This window comes from Dendrobates tinctorius, unplaced genomic scaffold, assembly GCF_039654945.1.
Source record: "Dendrobates tinctorius isolate UK_male_01 unplaced genomic scaffold, ASM3965494v1 ptg000342l, whole genome shotgun sequence".
NCBI lineage: Eukaryota > Metazoa > Chordata > Amphibia > Anura > Dendrobatidae > Dendrobates > Dendrobates tinctorius.
This window is the reverse complement of record NW_027362008.1, coordinates 950,825-978,053: the sequence shown is the minus strand read 5'-3', so window position 1 is coordinate 978,053 and position 27,229 is coordinate 950,825. Positions and strand designations below refer to the sequence as shown.

The following is a 27,229-nucleotide window of genomic DNA, read 5'->3' as shown; positions in this document are numbered from 1 at the left end:
CCAGTGCCGACCTGTATAATGTCCCAGCAGTCACCTCTCCGCTCATCACCCAGAGTCCTCCAGTGCCGACCTGTATAATGTCCCAGCAGTCACCTCTCCGCTCATCACCCAGAGTCCTCCAGTGCCGACCTGTATAATGTCCCAGCAGTCACCTCTCCGCTCATCACCCAGAATCCTCCAGTGCCGTCCTGTATAATGTCCCAGCAGTCACTTCTCCGCTCATCACCCAGAATCCTCCAGTGCCGTCCTGTATAATGTCCCAGCAGTCACCTCTCCGCTCATCACCCAGAATCCTCCAGTGCCGTCCTGTATAATGTCCCAGCAGTCACCTCTCCGCTCATCACCCAGAATCCTCCAGTGCCATCCTGTATAATGTCCCCACAGTCACCTCTCCGCTCATCACCCAGAATCCTCCAGTGCCGTCCTGTATAATGTCCCAGCAGTCACCTCTCCGCTCATCACCCAGAATCCTCCAGTGCCGTCCTGTATAATGTCCCAGCAGTCACCTCTCCGCTCATCACCCAGAATCCTCCAGTGCCGTCCTGTATAATGTCCCCACAGTCACCTCTCCGCTCATCACCCAGAATCCTCCAGTGCCGTCCTGTATAATGTCCCAGCAGTCACCTCTCCGCTCATCACTCAGAATCCTCCAGTGCCGTCCTGTATAATGTCCCAGCAGTCACCTCTCCTCTCATCACCCAGAATCCTCCAGTGCCGTCCTGTATAATGTCCCAGCAGTCACCTCTCCGCTCATCACCCAGAATCCTCCAGTGCCGTCCTGTATAATGTCCCAGCAGTCACCTCTCCGCTCATCACCCAGAATCCTCCAGTGCCGTCCTGTATAATGTCCCAGCAGTCACCTCTCCACTCATCACCCAGAATCCTCCAGTGCCGTCCTGTATAATGTCCCAGCAGTCACCTCTCCTCTCATCACCCAGAATCCTCCAGTGCCCTCCTGTATAATGTCCCAGCAGTCTCCTCTCCGCTCATCACTCAGAACCCTCCAGTGCCCTCCTGTATAATGTCCCAGCAGTCACCTCTCCGCTCATCACTCAGAACCCTCCAGTGCCGTCCTGTATAATGTCCCAGCAGTCACCTCTCCGCTCATCACCCAGAATCCTCCAGTGCCGTCCTGTATAATGTCCCAGCAGTCACCTCTCCGCTCATCACTCAGAATCCTCCAGTGCCGTCCTGTATAATGTCCCAGCAGTCACCTCTCCGCTCATCACCCAGAATCCTCCAGTGCCGTCCTGTATAATGTCCCAGCAGTCACCTCTCCTCTCATCACCCAGAATCCTCCAGTGCCGTCCTGTATAATGTCCCAGCAGTCACCTCTCCGCTCATCACCCAGAATCCTCCAGTGCCGTCCTGTATAATGTCCCAGCAGTCACCTCTCCGCTCATCACTCAGAATCCTCCAGTGCCGTCCTGTATAATGTCCCAGCAGTCACCTCTCCTCTCATCACCCAGAATCCTCCAGTGCCGTCCTGTATAATGTCCCAGCAGTCACCTCTCCGCTCATCACTCAGAATCCTCCAGTGCCGTCCTGTATAATGTCCCAGCAGTCACCTCTCCTCTCATCACCCAGAATCCTCCAGTGCCGTCCTGTATAATGTCCCAGCAGTCACCTCTCCGCTCATCACCCAGAATCCTCCAGTGCCGTCCTGTATAATGTCCCAGCAGTCACCTCTCCGCTCATCACCCAGAATCCTCCAGTGCCGTCCTGTATAATGTCCCAGCAGTCACCTCTCCTCTCATCACCCAGAATCCTCCAGTGCCCTCCTGTATAATGTCCCAGCAGTCTCCTCTCCGCTCATCACTCAGAACCCTCCAGTGCCCTCCTGTATAATGTCCCAGCAGTCACCTCTCCGCTCATCACTCAGAACCCTCCAGTGCCGTCCTGTATAATGTCCCAGCAGTCACCTCTCCGCTCATCACCCAGAATCCTCCAGTGCCGTCCTGTATAATGTCCCAGCAGTCACCTCTCCGCTCATCACTCAGAATCCTCCAGTGCCGTCCTGTATAATGTCCCAGCAGTCACCTCTCCGCTCATCACCCAGAATCCTCCAGTGCCGTCCTGTATAATGTCCCAGCAGTCACCTCTCCTCTCATCACCCAGAATCCTCCAGTGCCGTCCTGTATAATGTCCCAGCAGTCACCTCTCCGCTCATCACCCAGAATCCTCCAGTGCCGTCCTGTATAATGTCCCAGCAGTCACCTCTCCGCTCATCACTCAGAATCCTCCAGTGCCGTCCTGTATAATGTCCCAGCAGTCACCTCTCCTCTCATCACCCAGAATCCTCCAGTGCCGTCCTGTATAATGTCCCAGCAGTCACCTCTCCTCTCATCACCCAGAATCCTCCAGTGCCGTCCTGTATAATGTCCCAGCAGTCACCTCTCCGCTCATCACCCAGAATCCTCCAGTGCCGTCCTGTATAATGTCCCAGCAGTCACCTCTCCTCTCATCACCCAGAATCCTCCAGTGCCGTCCTGTATAATGTCCCAGCAGTCACCTCTCCGCTCATCACTCAGAATCCTCCAGTGCCGTCCTGTATAATGTCCCAGCAGTCACCTCTCCGCTCATCACCCAGAATCCTCCAGTGCTGTCCTGTATAATGTCCCAGCAGTCACCTCTCCGCTCATCACCCAGAATCCTCCAGTGCCGTCCTGTATAATGTCCCAGCAGTCACCTCTCCGCTCATCACCCAGAATCCTCCAGTGCCGTCCTGTATAATGTCCCAGCAGTCACCTCTCCTCTCATCACCCAGAATCCTCCAGTGCCCTCCTGTATAATGTCCCAGCAGTCTCCTCTCCGCTCATCACTCAGAACCCTCCAGTGCCCTCCTGTATAATGTCCCAGCAGTCACCTCTCCGCTCATCACTCAGAACCCTCCAGTGCCGTCCTGTATAATGTCCCAGCAGTCACCTCTCCGCTCATCACCCAGAATCCTCCAGTGCCGTCCTGTATAATGTCCCAGCAGTCACCTCTCCGCTCATCACTCAGAATCCTCCAGTGCCGTCCTGTATAATGTCCCAGCAGTCACCTCTCCGCTCATCACCCAGAATCCTCCAGTGCCGTCCTGTATAATGTCCCAGCAGTCACCTCTCCTCTCATCACCCAGAATCCTCCAGTGCCGTCCTGTATAATGTCCCAGCAGTCACCTCTCCGCTCATCACCCAGAATCCTCCAGTGCCGTCCTGTATAATGTCCCAGCAGTCACCTCTCCGCTCATCACCCAGAATCCTCCAGTGCCGTCCTGTATAATGTCCCAGCAGTCACCTCTCCTCTCATCACCCAGAATCCTCCAGTGCCCTCCTGTATAATGTCCCAGCAGTCTCCTCTCCGCTCATCACTCAGAACCCTCCAGTGCCCTCCTGTATAATGTCCCAGCAGTCACCTCTCCTCTCATCACCCAGAATCCTCCAGTGCCCTCCTGTATAATGTCCCAGCAGTCACCTCTCCTCTCATCACCCAGAATCCTCCAGTGCCCTCCTGTATAATGTCCCAGCAGTCACCTCTCCGCTCATCACCCAGAATCCTCCAGTGCCGTCCTGTATAATGTCCCAGCAGTCACCTCTCCGCTCATCACCCAGAATCCTCCAGTGCCGTCCTGTATAATGTCCCAGCAGTCACCTCTCCGCTCATCACCCAGAATCCTCCAGTGCCGTCCTGTATAATGTCCCAGCAGTCACCTCTCCGCTCATCACCCAGAATCCTCCAGTCCCCTCCTGTATAATGTCCCAGCAGTCACCTCTCCGCTCATCACCCAGAATCCTCCAGTGCCGTCCTGTATAATGTCTCAGCAGTCACCTCTCCGCTCATCACCCAGAATCCTCCAGTACCGTCCTGTATAATGTCCCAGCAGTCACCTCTCCTCTCATCACCCAGAATCCTCCAGTGCCGTCCTGTATAATGTCCCAGCAGTCACCTCTCCGCTCATCACCCAGAATCCTCCAGTGCCGTCCTGTATAATGTCCCAGCAGTCACCTCTCCTCTCATCACCCAGAATCCTCCAGTGCCGTCCTGTATAATGTCCAAGCAGTCACCTCTCCGCTCATCACCCAGAATCCTCCAGTGCTGTATAATGTCCCAGCAGTCTCCTCTCCGCTCATCACCCAGAATCCTCCAGTGCCGTCCTGTATAATGTCCCAGCAGTCACCTCTCCGCTCATCTCCCAGAATCCTCCAGTGCCGTCCTGTATAATGTCCCAGCAGTCACCTCTCCCCTCATCACCCAGAATCCTCCAGTGCCGTCCTGTATAATGTCCCAGCAGTCACCTCTCCGCTCATCACCCAGAATCCTCCAGTGCCGTCCTGTATAATGTCCCAGCAGTCACCTCTCCGCTCATCACCCAGAATCCTCCAGTGCCGTCCTGTATAATGTCCCAGCAGTCACCTCTCCGCTCATCACCCAGAATCCTCCAGTGCTGTCGTGTATAATGTCCCAGCAGTCTCCTCTCCGCTCATCACCCAGAATCCTCCAGTGCTGTATAATGTCCCAGCAGTCTCCTCTCCGCTCATCACCCAGAATCCTCCAGTGCTCTCCTGTATAATGTCCCAGCAGTCACCTCTCCGCTCATCACCCAGAATCCTCCAGTGCCGTCCTGTATAAAGTCCCAGCAGTCACCTCTCCTCTCATCACCCAGAATCCTCCAGTGCTCTCCTGTATAATGTCCCAGCAGTCACCTCTCCGCTCATCACCCAGAATCCTCCAGTGCTCTCCTGTATAATGTCCCAGCAGTCACCTCTCCGCTCATCACCCAGAATCCTCCAGTGCTCTCCTGTATAATGTCCCAGCAGTCACCTCTCCGCTCATCACCCAGAATCCTACAGTGCCGTCCTGTATAATGTCCCAGCAGTCACCTCTCCTCTCATCACCCAGAATCCTCCAGTGCCGTCCTGTATAATGTCCCAGCAGTCACCTCTCCGCTCATCACCCAGAATCCTCCAGTGCCGTCCTGTATAATGTCCCAGCAGTCACCTCTCCGCTCATCACCCAGAATCCTCCAGTGCCGTCCTGTATAATGTCCCAGCAGTCACATCTCCCCTCATCACCCAGAATCCTCCAGTGCCGTCCTGTATAATGTCCCAGCAGTCACATCTCCCCTCATCACCCAGAATCCTCCAGTGCCGTCCAGTATAATGTCCCAGCAGTCACCTCTCCGCTCATCACCCAGAATCCTCCAGTGCCGTCCTGTATAATGTCCCAGCAGTCTCCTCTCCGCTCATCACCCAGAATCCTCCAGTGCTGTCCTGTATAATGTCCCAGCAGTCTCCTCTCCGCTCATCACCCAGAATCCTCCAGTGCTGTATAATGTCCCAGCAGTCTCCTCTCCGCTCATCACCCAGAATCCTCCAGTGCTCTCCTGTATAATGTCCCAGCAGTCACCTCTCCGCTTATCACCCAGAATCCTCCAGTGCCGTCCTGTATAATGTCCCAGCAGTCACCTCTCCGCTCATCTCCCAGAATCCTCCAGTGCCGTCCTGTATAATGTCCCAGCAGTCACCTCTCCCCTCATCACCCAGAATCCTCCAGTGCCGTCCTGTATAATGTCCCAGCAGTCACCTCTCCTCTCATCACCCAGAATCCTCCAGTGCGGTCCTGTATAATGTCCCAGCAGTCACCTCTCCGCTCATCACCCAGAATCCTCCAGTGCCGTCCTGTATAATGTCCCAGCAGTCACCTCTCCGCTCATCTCCCAGAATCCTCCAGTGCCGTCCTGTATAATGTCCCAGCAGTCACCTCTCCCCTCATCACCCAGAATCCTCCAGTGCCGTCCTGTATAATGTCCCAGCAGTCACCTCTCCTCTCATCACCCAGAATCCTCCAGTGCCGTCCTGTATAATGTCCCAGCAGTCACCTCTCCGCCCTTCAACCAGAATCCTCCAGTGCCGTCCTGTATAATGTCCCAGCAGTCACCTCTCCGCTCATCACCCAGAATCCTCCAGTGCCGTCCTGTATAATGTCCCAGCAGTCACCTCTCCCCTCATCATCCAGAATCCTCCAGTGCCGTCCTGTATAATGTCCCAGCAGTCACCTCTCCGCTCATCACCCAGAATCCTCCAGTACCGTCCGGTATAATGTCCCAGCAGTCACCTCTCCGCCCTTCACCCAGAATCTTCCAGTGCCGTCCTGTATAATGTCCCAGCAGTCACCTCTCCGCTCATCACCCAGAATCCTCCAGTGCCGTCCTGTATAATGTCCCCGCAGTCACCTCTCCGCTCATCACCCAGAATCCTCCAGTGCCGTCCTGTATAATGTCCCAGCAGTCACCTCTCCGCTCATCACCCAGAATCCTCCAGTGCCGTCCTGTATAATGTCCCAGCAGTCACCTCTCCGCTCATCACCCAGAATCCTCCAGTGCCGTCCTGTATAATGTCCCAGCAGTCACCTCTCCGCTCATCACCCAGAATCCTCCAGTGCCGTCCTGTATAATGTCCCAGCAGTCACCTCTCCGCTCATCACCCAGAATCCTCCAGTGCCGTCCTGTATAATGTCCCAGCAGTCACCTCTCCGCTCATCACCCAGAATCCTCCAGTGCCGTCCTGTATAATGTCCCAGCAGTCTCCTCTCCTCTCATCACCCAGAATCCTCCAGTGCCGTCCTGTATAATGTCCCAGCAGTCACATCTCCGCTCATCACCCAGAATCCTCCAGTGCCGTCCTGTATAATGTCCCAGCAGTCACCTCTCCGCTCATCACCCAGAATCCTCCAGTGCCGTCCTGTATAATGTCCCAGCAGTCACCTCTCCGCTCATCACCCAGAATCCTCGAGTGCCGACCTCTATAATGTCCCAGCAGTCACCTCTCCGCTCATCACCCAGAATCCTCCAGTGCCGTCCTGTATAATGTCCCAGAAGTCTCCTCTCCGCTCATCACCCAGAATCCTCCAGTGCCGTCCTGTATAATGTCCCAGCAGTCACCTCTCCGCTCATCACCCAGAATCCTCCAGTGCCGACCTGTATAATGTCCCAGCAGTCACCTCTCCGCTCATCACCCAGAATCCTCCAGTGCCGTCCTGTATAATGTCCCAGCAGTCACCTCTCCGCTCATCACCCAGAATCCTCCAGTGCCGTCCTGTATAATGTCCCAGCAGTCACCTCTCCGCTCATCACCCAGAAAACTCCAGTGCCGTCCTGTATAATGTCCCAGCAGTCACCTCTCCTCTCATCACCCAGAATCCTCCAGTGCCCTCCTGTATAATGTCCCAGCAGTCACCTCTCCTCTCATCACCCAGAATCCTCCAGTGCCCTCCTGTATAATGTCCCAGCAGTCACCTCTCCGCTCATTACCCAGAATCCCCCAGTGCCGTCCTGTATAATGTCCCAGCAGTCACCTCTCCGCTCATCACCCAGAATCCTCCAGTGCCTTCCTGTATAATGTCCCAGCAGTCACCTCTCCTCTCATCACCCAGAATCCTCCAGTGCCCTCCTGTATAATATCCCAGCAGTCACCTCTCCGCTCATCACCCAGAATCCTCCAGTGCCGTCCTGTATAATGTCCCAGCAGTCACCTCTCCGCTCATCACCCAGAATCCTCCAGTGCCCTCCTGTATAATGTCCCAGCAGTCACCTCTCCGCTCATCACCCAGAATCCTCCAGTGCCATCCTGTATAATGTCCCAGCAGCCTCCTCTCCTCTCATCACCCAGAATCCTCCAGTGCCGTCCTGTATAATGTCCCAGCAGTCACCTCTCCTCTCATCACCCAGAATCCTCCAGTGCCGTCCTGTATAATGTCCCAGCAGTCACCTCTCCGCTCATCACCCAGAATCCTCCAGTGCCGTCCTGTATAATGTCCCAGCAGCCTCCTCTCCTCTCATCACCCAGAATCCTCCAGTGCCGTCCTGTATAATGTCCCAGCAGTCACCTCTCCTCTCATCACCCAGAATCCTCCAGTGCCGTCCTGTATAATGTCCCAGCAGCCTCCTCTCCTCTCATCACCCAGAATCCTCCAGTGCCGTCCTGTATAATGTCCCAGCAGTCACCTCTCCGCTCATTACCCAGAATCCTCCAGTGCCGTCCTGTATAATGTCCCAGCAGTCACCTCTCCTCTCATCACCCAGAATCCTCCAGTGCCGTCCTGTATAATGTCCCAGCAGTCACCTCTCCTCTCATCACCCAGAATCCTCCAGTGCCGTCCTGTATAATGTCCCAGCAGTCACCTCTCCGCTCATCACCCAGAATCCTCCAGTGCAGCCCTGTATAATGTCCCAGCAGTCACCTCTCCCCTCATCACCCAGAATCCTCCAGTGCCGTCCTGTATAATGTCCCAGCAGTCACCTCTCCTCTCATCACGCAGAATCCTCCAGTGCCGTCCTGTATAATGTCCCAGCAGTCACCTCACCGCTCATCACCCAGAATCCTCCAGTCCTCCTGTATAATGTCCCAGCAGTCACCTCTCCGCTCATCACCCAGAATCCTCCAGTGCCATCCTGTATAATGTCCCAGCAGTCACCTCTCCGCTCATCACCCAGAATCCTCCAGTGCCATCCTGTATAATGTCCCAGCAGTCACCTCACCGCTCATCACCCAGAATCCTCCAGTGCCATCATGTATAATGTCCCAGCAGTCATCTCTCCTCTCATCACCCAGAATCCTCCAGTGCCGTCCTGTATAATGTCCCAGCAGTCACCTCTCCTCTCATCACGCAGAATCCTCCAGTGCCGTCCTGTATAATGTCCCAGCAGTCACCTCTCCCCTCATCACCCAGAATCCTCCAGTGCCGTCCTGTATAATGTCCCAGCAGTCACCTCTCCCCTCATCACCCAGAATCCTCCAGTGCCGTCCTGTATAATGTCCCAGCAGTCACCTCTCCTCTCATCACGCAGAATCCTCCAGTGCCGTCCTGTATAATGTCCCAGCAGTCACCTCACCGCTCATCACCCAGAATCCTCCAGTCCTCCTGTATAATGTCCCAGCAGTCACCTCTCCGCTCATCACCCAGAATCCTCCAGTGCCATCATGTATAATGTCCCAGCAGTCACCTCTCCGCTCATCACCCAGAATCCTCCAGTGCCATCCTGTATAATGTCCCAGCAGTCACCTCACCGCTCATCACCCAGAATCCTCCAGTGCCATCATGTATAATGTCCCAGCAGTCATCTCTCCGCTCATCACCCAGAATCCTCCAGTGCCGTCCTGTATAATGTCCCAGCAGTCACCTCTCCGCTCATCACTCAGAATCCTCCAGTGCCGTCCTGTATAATGTCCCAGCAGTCACCTCTCCGCTCATCACCCAGAATCCTCCAGTGCCGTCCTGTATAATGTCCCAGCAGTCACCTCTCCGCTCATCACCCAGAATCCTCCAGTGCCCTCCTGTATAATGTCCCAGCAGTCACCTCTCCACTCATCACCCAGAATCCTCATTGACAGTTAGAGTGGTCAATGAGTGGAACAGGCTGCCACGAGAAGTGGTGAGTTCTCCTTCAATGGAAGTCTTCAAACAGAGGCTGGACAGACATCTAACTGGGATGATTTAGCGAATCCTGCTTTGAGCAGGGGGTTGGACCAGATGGCCCAGGAGGTCCCTTCCAACTCTACGATTCTATGATCACCCAGAATCCTCCAGTGCCCTCCTGTATAATGTCCCAGCAGTCACCTCTCCGCTCATCACCCAGAATCCTCCAGTGCCGTCCTGTATAATGTCCCAGCAGTCACCTCTCCTCTCATCACCCAGAATCCTCCAATGCCGTCCTGTATAATGTCCCAGCAGTCACCTCTCCACTCATCACCCAGAATCCTCCAGTGCCCTCCTGTATAATGTCCCAGCAGTCACCTCTCCTCTCATCACCCAGAATCCTCCAGTGCCCTCCTGTATAAAGTCCCAGCAGTCACCTCTCCGCTCATCACCCAGAATCCTCCAGAGCCGTCCTGTATAATGTCCCAGCAGTCTCCTCTCCGCTCATCACCCAGAATCCTCCAGAGCCGTCCTGTATAATGTCCCAGCAGTCACCTCTCCGCTCATCACCCAGAATCCTCCAGTGCCGTCCTGTATAATGTCCCAGCAGTCACCTCTCCGCTCATCACTCAGAATCCTCCAGTGCCGTCCTGTATAATGTCCCAGCAGTCACCTCTCCGCTCATCACCCAGAATCCTCCAGTGCCGTCCTGTATAATGTCCCAGCAGTCACCTCTCCGCTCATCACCCAGAATCCTCCAGTGCCGTCCTGTATAATGTCCCAGCAGTCACCTCTCCGCTCATCACCCAGAATCCTCCAGTGCCGTCCTGTATAATGTCCCAGCAGTCACCTCTCCGCTCATCACTCAGAATCCTCCAGTGCCGTCCTTTATAATGTCCCAGCAGTCTCCTCTCCGCTCATCACTCAGAATCCTCCAGTGCCGTCCTGTATAATGTCCCAGCAGTCACCTCTCCTCTCATCACCCAGAATCCTCCAGTGCCGTCCTGTATAATGTCCCAGCAGTCTCCTCTCCGCTCATCACCCAGAATCCTCCAGACCCCTCCTGTATAATGTCCCAGCAGTCACCTCTCCGCTCATCACCCAGAATCCTCCAGTGCCGTCCTGTATAATGTCCCAGCAGTCTCCTCTCCTCTCATCACCCAGAATCCTCCAGTGCCGTCCTGTATAATGTCCCAGCAGTCTCCTCTCCGCTCATCACCCAGAATCCTCCAGTGCCCTCCTGTATAATGTCCCAGCAGTCACCTCTCCGCTCATCACCCAGAATCCTCCAGTGCCGTCCTGTATAATGTCCCAGCAGTCACCTCTCCGCTCATCACTCAGAATCCTCCAGTGCCGTCCTGTATAATGTCCCAGCAGTCACCTCTCCGCTCATCACCCAGAATCCTCCAGTGCCCTCCTGTATAATGTCCCAGCAGTCACCTCTCCGCTCATCACCCAGAATCCTCCAGTGCCATCCTGTATAATGTCCCAGCAGTCACCTCTCCCCTCATCACTCCGAATCCTCCAGTTCCATCCTGTATAATGTCCCAGCAGTCACCTCTCCGCTCATCACACAGAATCCTCCAGTTCCGTCCTGTATAATGTCCCAGCAGTCACCTCTCCGCTCATCACACAGAATCCTCCAGTGCCGTCCTGTATAATGTCCCAGCAGTCACCTCTCCGCTCATCACCCAGAATCCTCCAGTGCCATCCTGTATAATGTCCCAGCAGTCACCTCTCCCCTCATCACTCCGAATCCTCCAGTTCCGTCCTGTATAATGTCCCAGCAGTTACCTCTCCGCTCATCACACAGAATCCTCCAGTTCCGTCCTGTATAATGTCCCAGCAGTCACCTCTCCGCTCATCACACAGAATCCTCCAGTGCCGTCCTGTATAATGTCCCAGCAGTCACCTCTCCGCTCATCACTCAGAATCCTCCAGTGCCGTCCTGTATAATGTCCCAGCAGTCACCTCTCCGCTCATCACCCAGAATCCTCCAGTGCCGTCCTGTATAATGTCCCAGCAGTCACCTCTCCGCTCATCACTCAGAATCCTCCAGTTCCGTCCTGTATAATGTCCCAGCAGTCACCTCTCCGCTCATCACCCAGAATCCTCCAGTGCCGTCCTGTATAATGTCCCAGCAGTCACCTCTCCGCTCATCACTCAGAATCCTCCAGTTCCGTCCTGTATAATGTCCCAGCAGTCACCTCTCCGCTCATCACCCAGAATCCTCCAGTGCCGTCCTGTATAATGTCCCAGCAGTCACCTCTCCGCTCATCACCCAGAATCCTCCAGTGCCGTCCTGTATAATGTCCCAGCAGTCACCTCTCCGCTCATCACCCAGAATCCTCCAGTGCCGTCCTGTATAATGTCCCAGCAGTCACCTCTCCGCTCATCACCCAGAATCCTCCAGTGCCGTCCTGTATAATGTCCCAGCAGTCACCTCTCCGCTCATCACCCAGAATCCTCCAGTGCCGTCCTGTATAATGTCCCAGCAGTCACCTCTCCGCTCATCACTCAGAATCCTCCAGTGCCGTCCTGTATAATGTCCCAGCAGTCACCTCTCCGCTCATCACTCAGAATCCTCCAGTTCCGTCCTGTATAATGTCCCAGCAGTCACCTCTCCGCTCATCACCCAGAATCCTCCAGTGCCGTCCTGTATAATGTCCCAGCAGTCACCTCTCCGCTCATCACCAAGAATCCTCCAGTGCCGTCCTGTATAATGTCCCAGCAGTCACCTCTCCTCTCATCACCCAGAATCCTCCAGTACCGTCCTGTATAATGTCCCAGCAGTCACCTCTCCTCTCATCACTCAGAATCCTCCAGTTCCGTCCTGTATAATGTCCCAGCAGTCACCTCTCCGCTCATCACTCAGAATCCTCCAGTTCCGTCCTGTATAATGTCCCAGCAGTCACCTCTCCGCTCATTACTCAGAATCCTCCAGTTCCGTCCTGTATAATGTCCCAGCAGTCACCTCTCCGCTCATCACACAGAATCCTCCAGTTCCGTCCTGTATAATGTCCCAGCAGTCACCTCTCCGCTCATCACACAGAATCCTCCAGTGCCGTCCTGTATAATGTCCCAGCAGTCACCTCTCCGCTCATCACCCAGAATCCTCCAGTGCCATCCTGTATAATGTCCCAGCAGTCACATCTCCGCTCATCACTCCGAATCCTCCAGTTCCGTCCTGTATAATGTCCCAGCAGTCACCTCTCCGCTCATCACACAGAATCCTCCAGTGACGTCCTGTATAATGTCCCAGCAGTCACCTCTCCGCTCATCACACAGAATCCTCCAGTGCCGTCCTGTATAATGTCCCAGCAGTCACCTCTCCGCTCATCACTCCGAATCCTCCAGTGCCGTCCTGTATAATGTCCCAGCAGTCACCTCTCCGCTCATCACCCAGAATCCTCCAGTGCCGTCCTGTATAATGTCCCAGCAGTCACCTCTCCGCTCATCACTCAGAATCCTCCAGTTCCGTCCTGTATAATGTCCCAGCAGTCACCTCTCCGCTCATCACCCAGAATCCTCCAGTGCCGTCCTGTATAATGTCCCAGCAGCCACCTCTCCGCTCATCACTCAGAATCCTCCAGTTCCGTCCTGTATAATGTCCCAGCAGTCACCTCTCCGCTCATCACCCAGAATCCTCCAGTGCCGTCCTGTATAATGTCCCAGCAGTCACCTCTCCGCTCATCACCCAGAATCCTCCAGTGCCATCCTGTATAATGTCCCAGCAGTCACCTCTCCGCTCATCACCCAGAATCCTCCAGTGCCGTCCTGTATAATGTCCCAGCAGTCACCTCTCCGCTCATCACCCAGAATCCTCCAGTGCCGTCCTGTATAATGTCCCAGCAGTCACCTCTCCGCTCATCACTCAGAATCCTCCAGTGCCGTCCTGTATAATGTCCCAGCAGTCACCTCTCCGCTCATCACTCAGAATCCTCCAGTTCCGTCCTGTATAATGTCCCAGCAGTCACCTCTCCGCTCATCACCCAGAATCCTCCAGTGCCGTCCTGTATAATGTCCCAGCAGTCACCTCTCCGCTCGTCACCCAGAATCCTCCAGTGCCCTCCTGTATAATGTCCCAGCAGTCACCTCTCCGCTCATCACCCAGAATCCTCCAGTGCCATCCTGTAATGTCCCAGCAGTCACCTCTCCGCTCATCACTCAGAATCCTCCAGTGCCATCCTGTATAATGTCCCAGCAGTCACCTCTCCCCTCATCACCCAGAATCCTCCAGTGCCGTCCTGTATAATGTCCCAGCAGTCACCACTCCGCTCATCACCCAGAATCCTCCAGTGCTGTCCTGTATAATGTCCCAGCAGTCACCTCTCCGCTCATCACCCAGAATCCTCCAGTGCCATCCTGTAATGTCCCAGCAGTCACCTCTCCGCTCATCACCCAGAATCCTCCAGTGCCGTCCTGTATAATGTCCCAGCAGTCACATCTCCCCTCATCACCCAGAATCCTCCAGTGCCGTCCTGTATAATGTCCCAGCAGTCACCTCTCCGCTCATCACCCAGAATCCTCCAGTGCCGTCCTGTATAATGTCTCAGCAGTCTCCTCTCCGCTCATCACCCAGAATCCTCCAGTGCTGTATAATGTCCCAGCAGTCTCCTCTCCTCTCATCACCCAGAATCCTCCAGTGCCGTCCTGTATAATGTCCCAGCAGTCACCTCTCCGCTCATCACCCAGAATCCTCCAGTGCCCTCTTGTATAATGTCCCAGCAGTCACCTCTCCTCTCATCCACCAGAATCCTCCAGTGCCGTCCTGTATAATGTCCCAGCAGTCACCTCTCCGCTCATCACCCAGAATCCTCCAGTGCCCTCTTGTATAATGTCCCAGCAGTCACCTCTCCTCTCATCCACCAGAATCCTCCAGTGCCGTCCTGTATAATGTCCCAGCAGTCACCTCTCCGCTCATCACCCAGAATCCTCCAGTGCCGTCCTGTATAATGTGCCAGCAGTCTCCTCTCCGCTCATCACCCAGAATCCTCCAGTGCCGTCCTGTATAATGTCCCAGCAGTCACCTCTCCGCTCATCACCCAGAATCCTCCAGTGCCCTCTTGTATAATGTCCCAGCAGTCACCTCTCCTCTCATCCACCAGAATCCTCCAGTGCCGTCCTGTATAATGTCCCAGCAGTCACCTCTCCGCTCATCACCCAGAATCCTCCAGTGCCCTCCTGTATAATGTCCCAGCAGTCACCTCTCCGCTCATCACCCAGAATCCTCCAGTGCCGTCCTGTATAATGTGCCAGCAGTCTCCTCTCCGCTCATCACCCAGAATCCTCCAGTGCCGTCCTGTATAATGTCCCAGCAGTCACCTCTCCGCTCATCACCCAGAATCCTCCAGTGCCGTCCTGTATAATGTCCCAGCAGTAACCTTTCCGCTCATCACCCAGAATCCTCCAGTGCCGTCCTGTATAATGTCCCAGCAGTCACCTCTCCGCTCATCACCCAGAATCCTCCAGTGCCGTCCTGTATAATGTCCCAGCAGTCACCTCTCCGCTCATCACCCAGAATCCTTCAGTTCTATCCTGTATAATGTCCCAGCAGTCACCTCTCCGCTCATCACCCAGAATCCTCCAGTGCCGTCCTGTATAATGTCCCAGCAGTCACCTCTCCGCTCATCACCCAGAATCCTCCAGTGCCGTCCTGTATAATGCCCCAGCAGTCACCTCTCCGCTCATCACCCAGAATCCTCCAGTGCCGTCCTGTATAATGTCCCAGCAGTCACCTCTCCGGTCATCACCCAGAATCCTCCAGTGCCGTCCTGTATAATGTCCCAGCAGTCACCTCTCCGCTCATCACCCAGAATCCTCCAGTGCCGTCCTGTATAATGTCCCAGCAGTCACCTCTCCGCTCATCACCCAGAATCCTCCAGTGCCGTCCTGTATAATGTCCCAGCAGTCACCTCTCCGCTCATCACCCAGAATCCTCCAGTGCCGTCCTGTATAATGTCCCAGCAGTCACCTCTCCTCTCATCATCCAGAATCCTCCAGTGCCGTCCTGTATAATGTCCCAGCAGTCACCTCTCCGCTCATCACCCAGAATCCTCCAGTGTCTTCCTGTATAATGTCCCAGCAGTCACCTCTACTCTAATCACCCAGAATCCTCCAGTGCCCTCCTGTATAATGTCCCAGCAGTCTCCTCTCCGCTCATCACCCAGAATCCTCCAGTGTCTTCCTGTATAATGTCCCAGCAGTCACCTCTCCTCTAATCACCCAGAATCCTCCAGTGCCGTCCTGTATAATGTCCCAGCAGTCTCCTCTCCGCTCATCACCCAGAATCCTCCAGTGCCCTCCTGTATAATGTCCCAGCAGTCACCTCTCCGCTCATCACCCAGAATCCTCCAGTGCCGTCCTGTATAATGTCCCAGCAGTCACCTCTCCGCTCATCACCCAGAATCCTCCAGTGCCGTCCTGTATAATGTCCCAGCAGTCACCTCTCCTCTCATCACCCAGAATCCTCCAGTGCCATCCTGTATAATGTCCCAGCAGTCACCTCTCCTCTCATCACCCAGAATCCTCCAGTGCCCTCCTGTATAATGTCCCAGCAGTCTCCTCTCCGCTCATCACCCAGAATCCTCCAGTGCCGTCCTGTATAATGTCCCAGCAGTCACCTCTCCTCTCATCACCCAGAATCCTCCAGTGCCATCCTGTATAATGTCCCAGCAGTCACCTCTCCTCTCATCACCCAGAATCCTCCAGTGCCCTCCTGTATAATGTCCCAGCAGTCACCTCTCCGCTCATCACCCAGAATCCTCCAGTGCCGTCCTGTATAATGTCCCAGCAGTCACATCTCCCCTCATCACCCAGAATCCTCCAGTGCCATCCTGTATAATGTCCCAGCAGTCACCTCTCCTCTCATCACCCAGAATCCTCCAGTACCATCCTGTATAATGTCCCAGCAGTCTCCTCTCCGCTCATCACCCAGAATCCTCCAGTGCTGTATAATGTCCCAGCAGTCACCTCTCCGCTCATCACCCAGAATCCTCCAGTGCTCTCCTGTATAATGTCCCAGCAGTCACCTCTCCGCTCATCACCCAGAATCCTCCAGTGCCGTCCTGTATAATGTCCCAGCAGTCACCTCTCCTCTCATCACCCAGAATCCTCCAGTACCATCCTGTATAATGTCCCAGCAGTCTCCTCTCCGCTCATCACCCAGAATCCTCCAGTGCTGTATAATGTCCCAGCAGTCACATCTCCCCTCATCACCCAGAATCCTCCAGTGCCATCCTGTATAATGTCCCAGCAGTCACCTCTCCGCTCATCACCCAGAATCCTCCAGTGCCGTCCTGTATAATGTCCCAGCAGTCTCCTCTCCGCTCATCACCCAGAATCCTCCAGTGCTGTATAATGTCCCAGCAGTCACCTCTCCGCTCATCACCCAGAATCCTCCAGTGCTCTCCTGTATAATGTCCCAGCAGTCACCTCTCCGCTCATCACCCAGAATCCTCCAGTGCTCTCCTGTATAATGTCCCAGCAGTCACCTCTCCTCTCATCACCCAGAATCCTCCAGTACCATCCTGTATAATGTCCCAGCAGTCTCCTCTCCGCTCATCACCCAGAATCCTCCAGTGCTGTATAATGTCCCAGCAGTCACCTCTCCGCTCATCACCCAGAATCCTCCAGTGCTCTCCTGTATAATGTCCCAGCAGTCACCTCTCCGCTCATCACCCAGAATCCTCCAGTACCATCCTGTATAATGTCCCAGCAGTCTCCTCTCCGCTCATCACCCAGAATCCTCCAGTGCTGTATAATGTCCCAGCAGTCTCCTCTCCGCTCATCACCCAGAATCCTCCAGTGCTCTCCTGTATAATGTCCCAGCAGTCACCTCTCCGCTCATCACCCAGAATCCTCCAGTGCCGTCCTGTATAATGTCCCAGCAGTCACCTCTCCGCTCATCACCCAGAATCCTCCAGTGCCGTCCTGTATAATGTCCCAGCAGTCACCTCTCCCCTCATCACCCAGAATCCTCCAGTGCCGTCCTGTATAATGTCCCAGCAGTCTCCTCTCCGCTCATCACCCAGAATCCTCCAGTGCCGTCCTGTATAATGTCCCAGCAGTCTCCTCTCCGCTCATCACCCAGAATCCTCCAGTGCCGTCCTGTATAATGTCCCAGCAGTCACCTCTCCGCTCATCACCAAGAATCCTCCAGTGCCGTCCTGTATAATGTCCCAGCAGTCACCTCTCCGCTCATCACCCAGAATCCTCCAGTGCCGTCCTGTATAATGTCCCAGCAGTCACCTCTCCGCTCATCACCCAGAATCCTCCAGTGCCGTCCTGTATAATGTCCCAGCAGTCACCTCTCCGCTCATCACCCAGAATCCTCCAGTGCCGTCCTGTATAATGTCCCAGCAGTAACCTCTCCGCTCATCACCCAGAATCCTCCAGTGCCGTCCTGTATAATGTCCCAGCAGTCACCTCTCCGCTCATCACCCAGAATCCTCCAGTGCCCTCCTGTATAATGTCCCAGCAGTCACCTCTCCGCTCATCACCCATAATCCTCCAGTGCCGTCCTGTATAATGTCCCAGCAGTCACCTCTCCGCTCATCACCCAGAATCCTCCAGTGCCGTCCTGTATAATGTCCCAGCAGTCACCTCTCCGCTCATCACCCAGAATCCTCCAGTGCCGTCCTGTATAATGTCCCAGCAGTCACCTCTCCGCTCATCACCCAGAATCCTCCAGTGCTGTCCTGTATAATGTCCCAGCAGTCACCTCTCCTCTCATCACCCAGAATCCTCCAGTGCTGTCCTGTATAATGTCCCAGCAGTCACCTCTCCGCTCATCACCCAGAATCCTCCAGTGCAGTCCTGTATAATGTCCCAGCAGTCACCTCTCCTCTCATCACCCAGAATCCTCCAGTGACGTCCTGTATAATGTCCCAGCAGTCACCTCTCCGCTCATCACCCAGAATCCTCCAGTGCCGTCCTGTATAATGTCCCAGCAGTCACATCTCTGCTCATCACCCAGAATCCTCCAGTGCAGTCCTGTATAATGTCCCAGCAGTCACCTCTCCTCTCATCACCCAGAATCCTCCAGTGACGTCCTGTATAATGTCCCAGCAGTCACCTCTCCGCTCATCACCCAGAATCCTCCAGTGCCCTCCTGTATAATGTCCCAGCAGTCACCTCTCCGCTCATCACCCAGAATCCTCCAGTGCCGTCCTGTATAATGTCCCAGCAGTCACCTCTCCGCTCATCACCCAGAATCCTCCAGTGCTCTCCTGTATAATGTCCCAGCAGTCACCTCTCCGCTCATCACCCAGAATCCTCCAGTGCCGTCCTGTATAATGTCCCAGCAGTCACATCTCCCTTCATCACCCAGAATCCTCCAGTGCCGTCCTGTATAACGTCCCAGCAGTCACCTCTCCGCTCATCACCCAGAATCCTCCAGTGCTGTATAATGTCCCAGCAGTCACCTCTCCGCTCATCACCCAGAATCCTCCAGTGCTGTATAATGTCCCAGCAGTCTCCTCTCCGCTCATCACCCAGAATCCTCCAGTGCCGTCCTGTATAATGTCCCAGCAGTCTCCTCTCCGCTCATCACCCAGAATCCTCCAGTGCTGTATAATGTCCCAGCAGTCTCCTCTCCGCTCATCACCCAGAATCCTCCAGTGCTCTCCTGTATAATGTCCCAGCAGTCACCTCTCCGCTCATCACCCAGAATCCTCCAGTGCTGTATAATGTCCCAGCAGTCACCTCTCCGCTCATCACCCAGAATCCTCCAGTGCTGTATAATGTCCCAGCAGTCTCCTCTCCGCTCATCACCCAGAATCCTCCAGTGCCCACCTGTATAATGTCCCAGCAGTCACCTCTCCGCTCATCACCCAGAATCCTCCAGTGCCGTCCTGTATAATGTCCCAGCAGTCACCTCTCCGCTCATCACCCAGAATCCTCCAGTGCCGTCCTGTATAATGTCCCAGCAGTCACCTCTCCCCTCATCACCCAGAATCCTCCAGTGCCGTCCTGTATAATGTCCCAGCAGTCACCTCTCCTCTCATCACCCAGAATCCTCCAGTGCCGTCCTGTATAATGTCCCAGCAGTCACCTCTCCGCTCATCACCCAGAATCCTCCAGTACCGTCCTGTATAATGTCCCAGCAGTCACCTCTCCGCCCTTCACCCAGAATCCTCCAGTGCCGTCCTGTATAATGTCCCAGCAGTCACCTCTCCGCTCATCACCCAGAATCCTCCAGTACCGTCCTGTATAATGTCCCAGCAGTCACCTCTCCGCCCTTCACCCAGAATCCTCCAGTGCCGTCCTGTATAATGTCCCAGCAGTCACCTCTCCGCTCATCACCCAGAATCCTCCAGTACCGTCCTGTATAATGTCCCAGCAGTCACCTCTCTGCTCATCACCCAGAATCCTCCAGTACCGTCCTGTATAATGTCCCAGCAGTCACCTCTCCGCCCTTCACCCAGAATCCTCCAGTGCCGTCCTGTATAATGTCCCAGCAGTCACCTCTCCGCTCATCACCCAGAATCCTCCAGTGCCGTCCTGTATAATGTCCCAGCAGTCACCTCTCCGCTCATCACCCAGAATCCTCCAGTGCCCTCCTGTATAATGTCCCAGCAGTCACCTCTCCGCTCATCACCCAGAATCCTCCAGTGCCGTCCTGTATAATGTCCCAGCAGTCACCTCTCCGCTCATCACCCAGAATCCTCCAGTGCCGTCCTGAATAATGTCCCAGCAGTCACCTCTCCGCTCATCACCCAGAATCCTCCAGTGCCGTCCTGTATAAAGTCCCAGCAGTCACCTCTCCGCTCATCACCCAGAATCCTCCAGTCCTGTATAATGTCCCAGCAGTCACCTCTCCACTCATCACCCAGAATCCTCCAGTGACGTCCTGTATAATGTCCCAGCAGTCACCTCTCCGCTCATCACCCAGAATCCTCCAGTCCTGTATAATGTCCCAGCAGTCACCTCTCCACTCATCACCCAGAATCCTCCAGTGACGTCCTGTATAATGTCCCAGCAGTCACCTCTCCGCTCATCACCCAGAATCCTCCAGTGCCGTCCTGTATAATGTCCCAGCAGTCACCTCTCCGCTCATCTCCCAGAATCCTCCAGTCCTGTATAATGTCCCAGCAGTCACCTCTCCGCTCATCACCCAGAATCCTCCAGTGCCGTCCTGTATAATGTCCCAGCAGTCACCTCTCCGCTCATCACCCAGAATCCTCCAGTCCTGTATAATGTCCCAGCAGTCACCTCTCCACTCATCACCCAGAATCCTCCAGTGACGTCCTGTATAATGTCCCAGCAGTCACCTCTCCGCTCATCACCCAGAATCCTCCAGTGCCGTCCTGTATAATGTCCCAGCAGTCACCTCTCCGCTCATCTCCCAGAATCCTCCAGTCCTGTATAATGTCCCAGCAGTCACCTCTCCGCTCATCACTCAGAATCCTCCAGTGCCGTCCTGTATAATGTCCCAGCAGTCACCTCTCCACTCATCACCCAGAATCCTCCAGTGCCGTCCTGTATAATGTCCCAGCAGTCACCTCTCCGCTCATCACCCAGAATCCTCCAGTGACGTCCTGTATAATGTCCCAGCAGTCACCTCTCCGCTCATCACCCAGAATCCTCCAGTGCCGTCCTGTATAATGTCCCAGCAGTCACCTCTCCGCTCATCACCCAGAATCCTCCAGTGCCGTCCTGTATAATGTCCCAGCAGTCACCTCTCCGCTCATCACCCAGAATCCTCCAGTGCTCTCCTGTATAATGTCCCAGCAGTTGCCTCTCCACTCATCACCCAGAATCCTCCAGTCCTGTATAATGTCCCAGCAGTCACCTCTCCGCTCAGCAGCTCGATCATCTTGTTGCTGAGCTCCAGGATCTTCTTGTTCCTCTCATGTATCGGGGAGTGCGGGGGAGGCTCTGTGATGGGGCCCGGGCTCCGCCCTCCTGACTCCTGGAGATGGATGATGGGAGTCACACAGTCCCCCGGTGTTTTCCTCACTATTGTGTAATCCTGTGTATGGAGAGAGACACTTAGGGAGAAGAATTCCTTCCCGACTCCACATCTGATAATCAGTAGAAATCCCGGGATCAATAACCGTCTCCAGTAATCTGGGGCCATAACCGGGAATATTATTACACTCCGGACAGACATCCCGGCCCCTCTACAGCTCTTATAGGGAATCCCCATGACAACTCCTCCGGGCAGAGAGCTCCACAGAATCCCTGCTCTTACAGTAAAGAATCCTTCTCTCCTATTCTGGATTTCCTCTTCCCGGTGTCGGACTCGTCACATCACACAATAAAGCTGATAGAAATGTAGAGGAGTTACCTCTCCGCTCAGCAGGGAGATGATCTCCAGGGCGCAGTGGAATAATCTCCTGGTGGTCTCATCCCTGTCCTCGTCCATCCTCGGGGGTCATTCAGGAGGAGGAGGGATGAGCACTGGATCAGCTGGAGGGATCTCGTCCTGCCGGCGTCTTCATGATGAAGGAGAAGATGGAAAATATAAGGGACAATATAATGTGAGATCCAGAATGCATATCTCTATCTATATGGCTTGATAAAGGCATTGTGAGGCCAAAAGATGCTGATTTTTCTGGACTAATAAAGTAACCAAAAAGGAGGACGTCTGCTGCTCTGGTTTGCTGTCGCTCATTCTGAAGTGAATATGACAATGTAACTAAAGCTCCGATCACATCTACAAGACCTAGTAACATAGTTTTGAAGGCTGAAGGAAGACCTTATGTCCATCTAGTTCAGCCTATTTTTAGTGCAGCTGTTCTGCATTGTTGATCCTGGGGAAGGCAAAAAACCCACAGAGTAGCAGCCAATTTTCTCCATAGGGAAAAAAATTCCTTCCCCTAAGCTGGGTCACCATCTACCTATAATATTCTGTTATTTGTAACCTTCTATACTGTTACAAGAAAAGCCTCCATTCCTTTCTTACATTCATTCAGTGAGTTGGCCATCACCACTTCCTCAGGAAGAGAATTCCAGAGCCTCACTGCTCTTACCGTGAAGAACCCTCTTCTATGCTGGTGCAGAAATTGTCTTTCCTCCAAACGAAGAGAATGCCCCCTTGTTCTTGTCACAGTCCTTGGTACAAACAGTTCATTGGAGAGATCTCTGTATTGCCCTCTGATATACTTGTACATATATATTAAGTCTCCCCTAAGTCTTCTCTTTTCTAGAGTAAATAGACCTAATTTTGATAACCTTTCTGGGTATTGTAGTGAACCAACTCCATTTATCATTTTAGTAGCCCGCCTTTGAACCCTTTCAAGTTCAGTAATGTCTTTCTTGAGCACCGGTGTCCAAAACTGCACACAATCCTCCAAGTGTGGTCTGACGAGTGATTTGTACAGAGGGAGAATTATGTTTTCATCTCGTGTCCCCAGACCTCTTCTAATGCATCCCATCACCCTATTTGCTTTGGTGGCAGCTGCCTGACACTGGGCACTCCAATTTAGCTTCTTATTGACTAAGATGCCTAAGTCTTTTTCCATGTCTGATTTCCCCAGCAGTTTCCCATTTAGTAAGTAATTGTAGCATCTGTTTTTCCTTCCCATGGGCATAACCTTACACTTATGTGTTAAACCTCATTTGCCATTTTTCAGCCGAATTCTCCAATTTACTCAAATCTGTCTGTAGTTGCAAACTGTCCTCCTTTGTGGTAACTACCTTCCATAGTTTTGTATCATCTGCAAATACTGATATTTTCCTGTGTAAGCCATCCACTAGATCAGGGTTCCCCAACACCAGTCCTCAAGACCCACCAACAGGTCATGTTTTCAGGATTTCCTTTGTATTGCACAGGTGAAGCAAATATCACCTGAGCAATACAAAGGAAATCCTGAAAACATGATCTGTTGGTGGGCCTTGAGGACTGGAGTTGGGGAACCCTGCACTAGATCATTAATAAATATATTAAATAGTAGGGGGCCCAATACAGACCCCTGTGGTCCCCCACTAGTAACCCTGGCCCAATCTGAGGATGCCCCGTTAATAACCACTCTTTGTTTTCTATCACTAAGCCAGCTACCTACCCATCTACACACATTTTCCATTAGCCCAAGCTTTCTCCTCTTACTTACCAATCTTTTATGTGGGACAGTGTCAAATGCTTTAGAGAAGTCGAGATAAATGACATCCAATGATTCTCCTGGGTCCATTTGAGAGCTTACATCCTCATAGAAGCTGATCAGGTTAGTCTGACAGGAGCGATCCTTCATAAATCCATGTTGATATGGAGTTAAACATTTATTAACATTGAGATATTTCATAATGGTATCCCTTAGAAACCCTTCAAAAATGGTACCCACAACAGATGTTAAGCTTACCGGCCGATAGTTTCCAGGTTCCTTTTTACACCCCTTTTTGAATATTGGTACCACATTTGCTTGCCGCCATTCAAAAGGAACAGACCCTGTTTCTATAGAGTCTTTAAATATAAGGAATAGAGGCCTGTCTATCACATTACTTAACTCCCTTAATACCCGAGGGTGAATGCCATCAGGGTCTGGTGATTTGTCCTTTTTCATCTTACTAAGGCGGTTCTGCACTTCTTCCTGGGTTAGGCAGGTAATACTTAATGGGGAGTTTACATGATCACTCTGCATTTCCCCTGGCAAATCCTTTTCCTGTGTGAACACTGTTGAGAAAAAAGTATTTAAAACATTTGCTTTTCCCACATCGCTCTCTATGATTTCACCCTCATTGTTCTTTAAAGGGCCGACACCATCAATTTTAATCTTTTTACTGTTTATATCATTAAAGAATAGTTTGGGGTTTGTTTTACTTTCCTTAGCAATGAGTCTCTCAGTTTCCACTTTTGCTAAATGTATTTGTTTATTACACATTTTATTTTTTTCTCTATAACTTTTTAATGCTTCTTCATTGCCTTCTTGTTTTAGCTTCCTAAATGCCTTGTTCTTGTTATTTATTGCCCTTTTTACCTCCTTATTTAGCCACATTGGTGTTCTCCTGTTCCTAGCCCTCTTATTTCTGTACGGTGTGGCTAGCTCGCAGTGGGTGTGTAAAACTGATTTAAATATTTCCCATTTATTTTCTTTGCTCCTATTTTTGAGGACATTGTCCCAATCAATTCGGCGAAGGTCCTCTCTAAGCTGATCAAACTTTGCTTTCCTGAAATTCAGTGTTTTTGTGACCCCCTTCCAGGGCACCTTACTGAAGGACAAGTGGCATTGTGTTATATTGTGGTCACTGTTCCCTCGGTGCCATCGACTCGGACTTCTGTCATTCTATCTGGCCTGTGGCTTAACATTAACCCCAGAAGGGCCGTCCCTCTAGTTGGGCCCTGCACAAGTGGTGACAGATAATTATCCTTGGTCACTGACAGAAATTGGTTTCCTTTCTGAGATACGCAGGTTTCAGGTTCCCGGTCTATGTCGGGGTAGTTGAAGTCCCCCATAATAATCACCTCATTGGGATTTGCTGCTTTGTCTCTTTGTTTCAATAATACATTCTCAGTGGTTTCTGTTATATTTGGTGGCTTATAACAAACCCCTATGAGGATTTTATTACTTTTCCCTCCTTGTATCTCCACCCATAGAGACTCCACCTCTTCATTTCCCTCTTGTATATCTTCTCTTAGTGTAGACTTTATCTATAGACAGACTCAACCCCTTTCCTTTTTTTACGATCCCTCCTAAACAAATCATATCCTTGCAAGTTAGCTGCCCAGTCATAGCTGTCGTCTAACCATGTCTCAGTTATTCCTACTATGTCGTATTTTTCCTCATACATTACCAACTCCAGATCTTCAATCTTATTGGTCAGGCTCCTTGCGTTGGTCAGCTTGCAGGAAAGAAGTTTTGCTTCCTTTTTCTTAGCTTCCTTCTGAGTACCCTGTCTTGGGTCCTCTTTACCACATCTAGTATCCTTGATTAGTTTGTCCTTCTGCTGCATGTTCTTGTCGGCTGTTGTTCCTCCCATCCCCTCTTCTTCTAGTTTAAAGCTCTCCTGATGAGTGTGGCATGTCTTCTGGCGAATGTGTGTTTCCCAGGTTTTGTGAGGTGCATCCTGTCTCTTGCGAGAAGTCCATCGTAGAGGTGATTCACACCATGGTCCAAGAATCCAAATCCTTGATGCCTGCACCACCGTCGTAGCCAGTTGTTCACCCCTAAAGTAGTATCCTATTCCATCTTCTGATGCCATGACCATCGACAGGGAGGATTGATGAGAAAACAACCTGTACATTCCGTTCCTTTATTTTCTTCCCCAGAATTTCAAAGTCTTCGCAGATAGTTGGTAGGTCATTTCTTGCCGTGTCGTTTGTGCCTACATGTATCAGTAGGAAAGGGTAGTCGTCCTTGGATTAAGGATAGTTGGTATCCTGTTGGCCACATCCTTGATTTTTGCTCCTGAGAGCCAGCAAACTTCTCGTGCGGTTATGTCCGGCCTGCAGATAGTTGCCTCCGTGCCTCTTAGTAGTGAGTCGCCCACAACTACCACTCTTCTTTTCTTTCCGGACGCACTGCTTGTTGCTCGTGAGTGTTTTTGAGTGTCATTTGCTTCCAGTTTTGTTGACAGAGTAACTTTTGTTGATAGTGTGTCTTCTCTTGTAGATACGGTATCATCCTGAGCTGTGCCATTTTCGTTCTGCAGCATGAGGGCTTCATATTGGTTGCTAAGCTGTGTGGGTGGTGATGACCACTTGATCCGTTTGCTTCTTTTCGTCACATGGCTCCACTTTTCAGCCTCTGTATGTGCTCTGAAGCTTTTCTCACTTTCCGTATCCTGAATGGTTGCTTCTGCTTCATCCAAGAAGTCCTCATGTTCTTTAATTACCTTTAATGTTGCTATTCTTTCTTCCAGTCCCTGCACCTTTTCCTCTAAGAGGGCAACAAGTTTGCACTTCTGACAGGTAAAGTTTAGTTTTTGGGTTGGAAGATCCGTAAACATGTAGCATGTGCTGCAGGTGACCATGTGGATTTTCTTCTCTTCCGTATTGCTGATGCAGTGTATGATGGGTGATGGCGCGCGCTTTTGCGATGTCATCAAACAGCGAGACCCGGCAAGTCCCAGCGATCGATCAGCTTAAGGCGACTCTTCTCCTCTTCCCAGAATGCACCGGAAATATGCAGATGAGCTTCCTGCTTCTCCAATCCGTCACCAATCACGACCGATGGATCCTGTAACTAAGGCTGCGATCACATCTACAAGACGTCACCGACCACGACCGATGGATCCTGTAACTAAGGCTCCGATCACATCTACAAGACGTCACCGACCACGACCGATGGATCCTGTAACTAAGGCTCCGATCACATCTACAAGACGTCACCGACCACGACCGATGGAACCTGTAACTAAGGCTCCGATCACATCTACAAGACGTCACCGACCACGACCGATGGATCCTGTAACTAAGGCTCCGATCACATCTACAAGACGACACCGACCACGACCGATGGACCCTGTAACTAAGGCTCCGATCACATCTACAAGACGACACCGACCACGACCGATGGATCCTGTAACTAAGGCTCCGATCACATCTACAAGACGTCACCGACCACGACCGATGGATCCTGTAACTGAGGCTCCGATCACATCTACAAGACGTCACCGACCACGACCGATGGATCCTGTAACTGAGGCTCCGATCACATCTACAAGACGTCACCGACCACGACCGATGGATCCTGTAACTAAGGCTCCGATCACATCTACAAGACGTCACCGACCACGACCGATGGATCCTGTAACTAAGGCTCCGATCACATCTACAAGACGTCACCGACCACGACCGATGGATCCTGTAACTAAGGCTCCGATCACATCTACAAGACGTCACCGACCACGACCGATGGATCCTGTAACTAAGGCTCCGATCACATCTACAAGA

The 27,229-nt window shown here is 52.6% G+C and overlaps 1 protein-coding gene across 1 annotated transcript in view; it reads right to left on the bottom strand.

Moving 5' to 3' along the window:
- Window positions 1-27,013, bottom strand: part of LOC141074920 (uncharacterized) — a 254,130-nt gene extending 227,117 nt beyond the window's left edge. Inside the window, exons 1-3 of the mRNA XM_073562232.1 lie at window positions 23,454-27,013; window positions 21,689-21,836; window positions 21,191-21,370 (exon numbers count right to left, since the gene is read on the bottom strand). Coding sequence (XP_073418333.1) covers window positions 21,191-21,370; window positions 21,689-21,766 — 258 coding nt within the window. The 5' untranslated portion in view covers window positions 21,767-21,836; window positions 23,454-27,013. The remainder of the gene's footprint in view (window positions 1-21,190; window positions 21,371-21,688; window positions 21,837-23,453) is intronic.
- Between the last annotated feature and the right edge of the window lie 216 nt (window positions 27,014-27,229).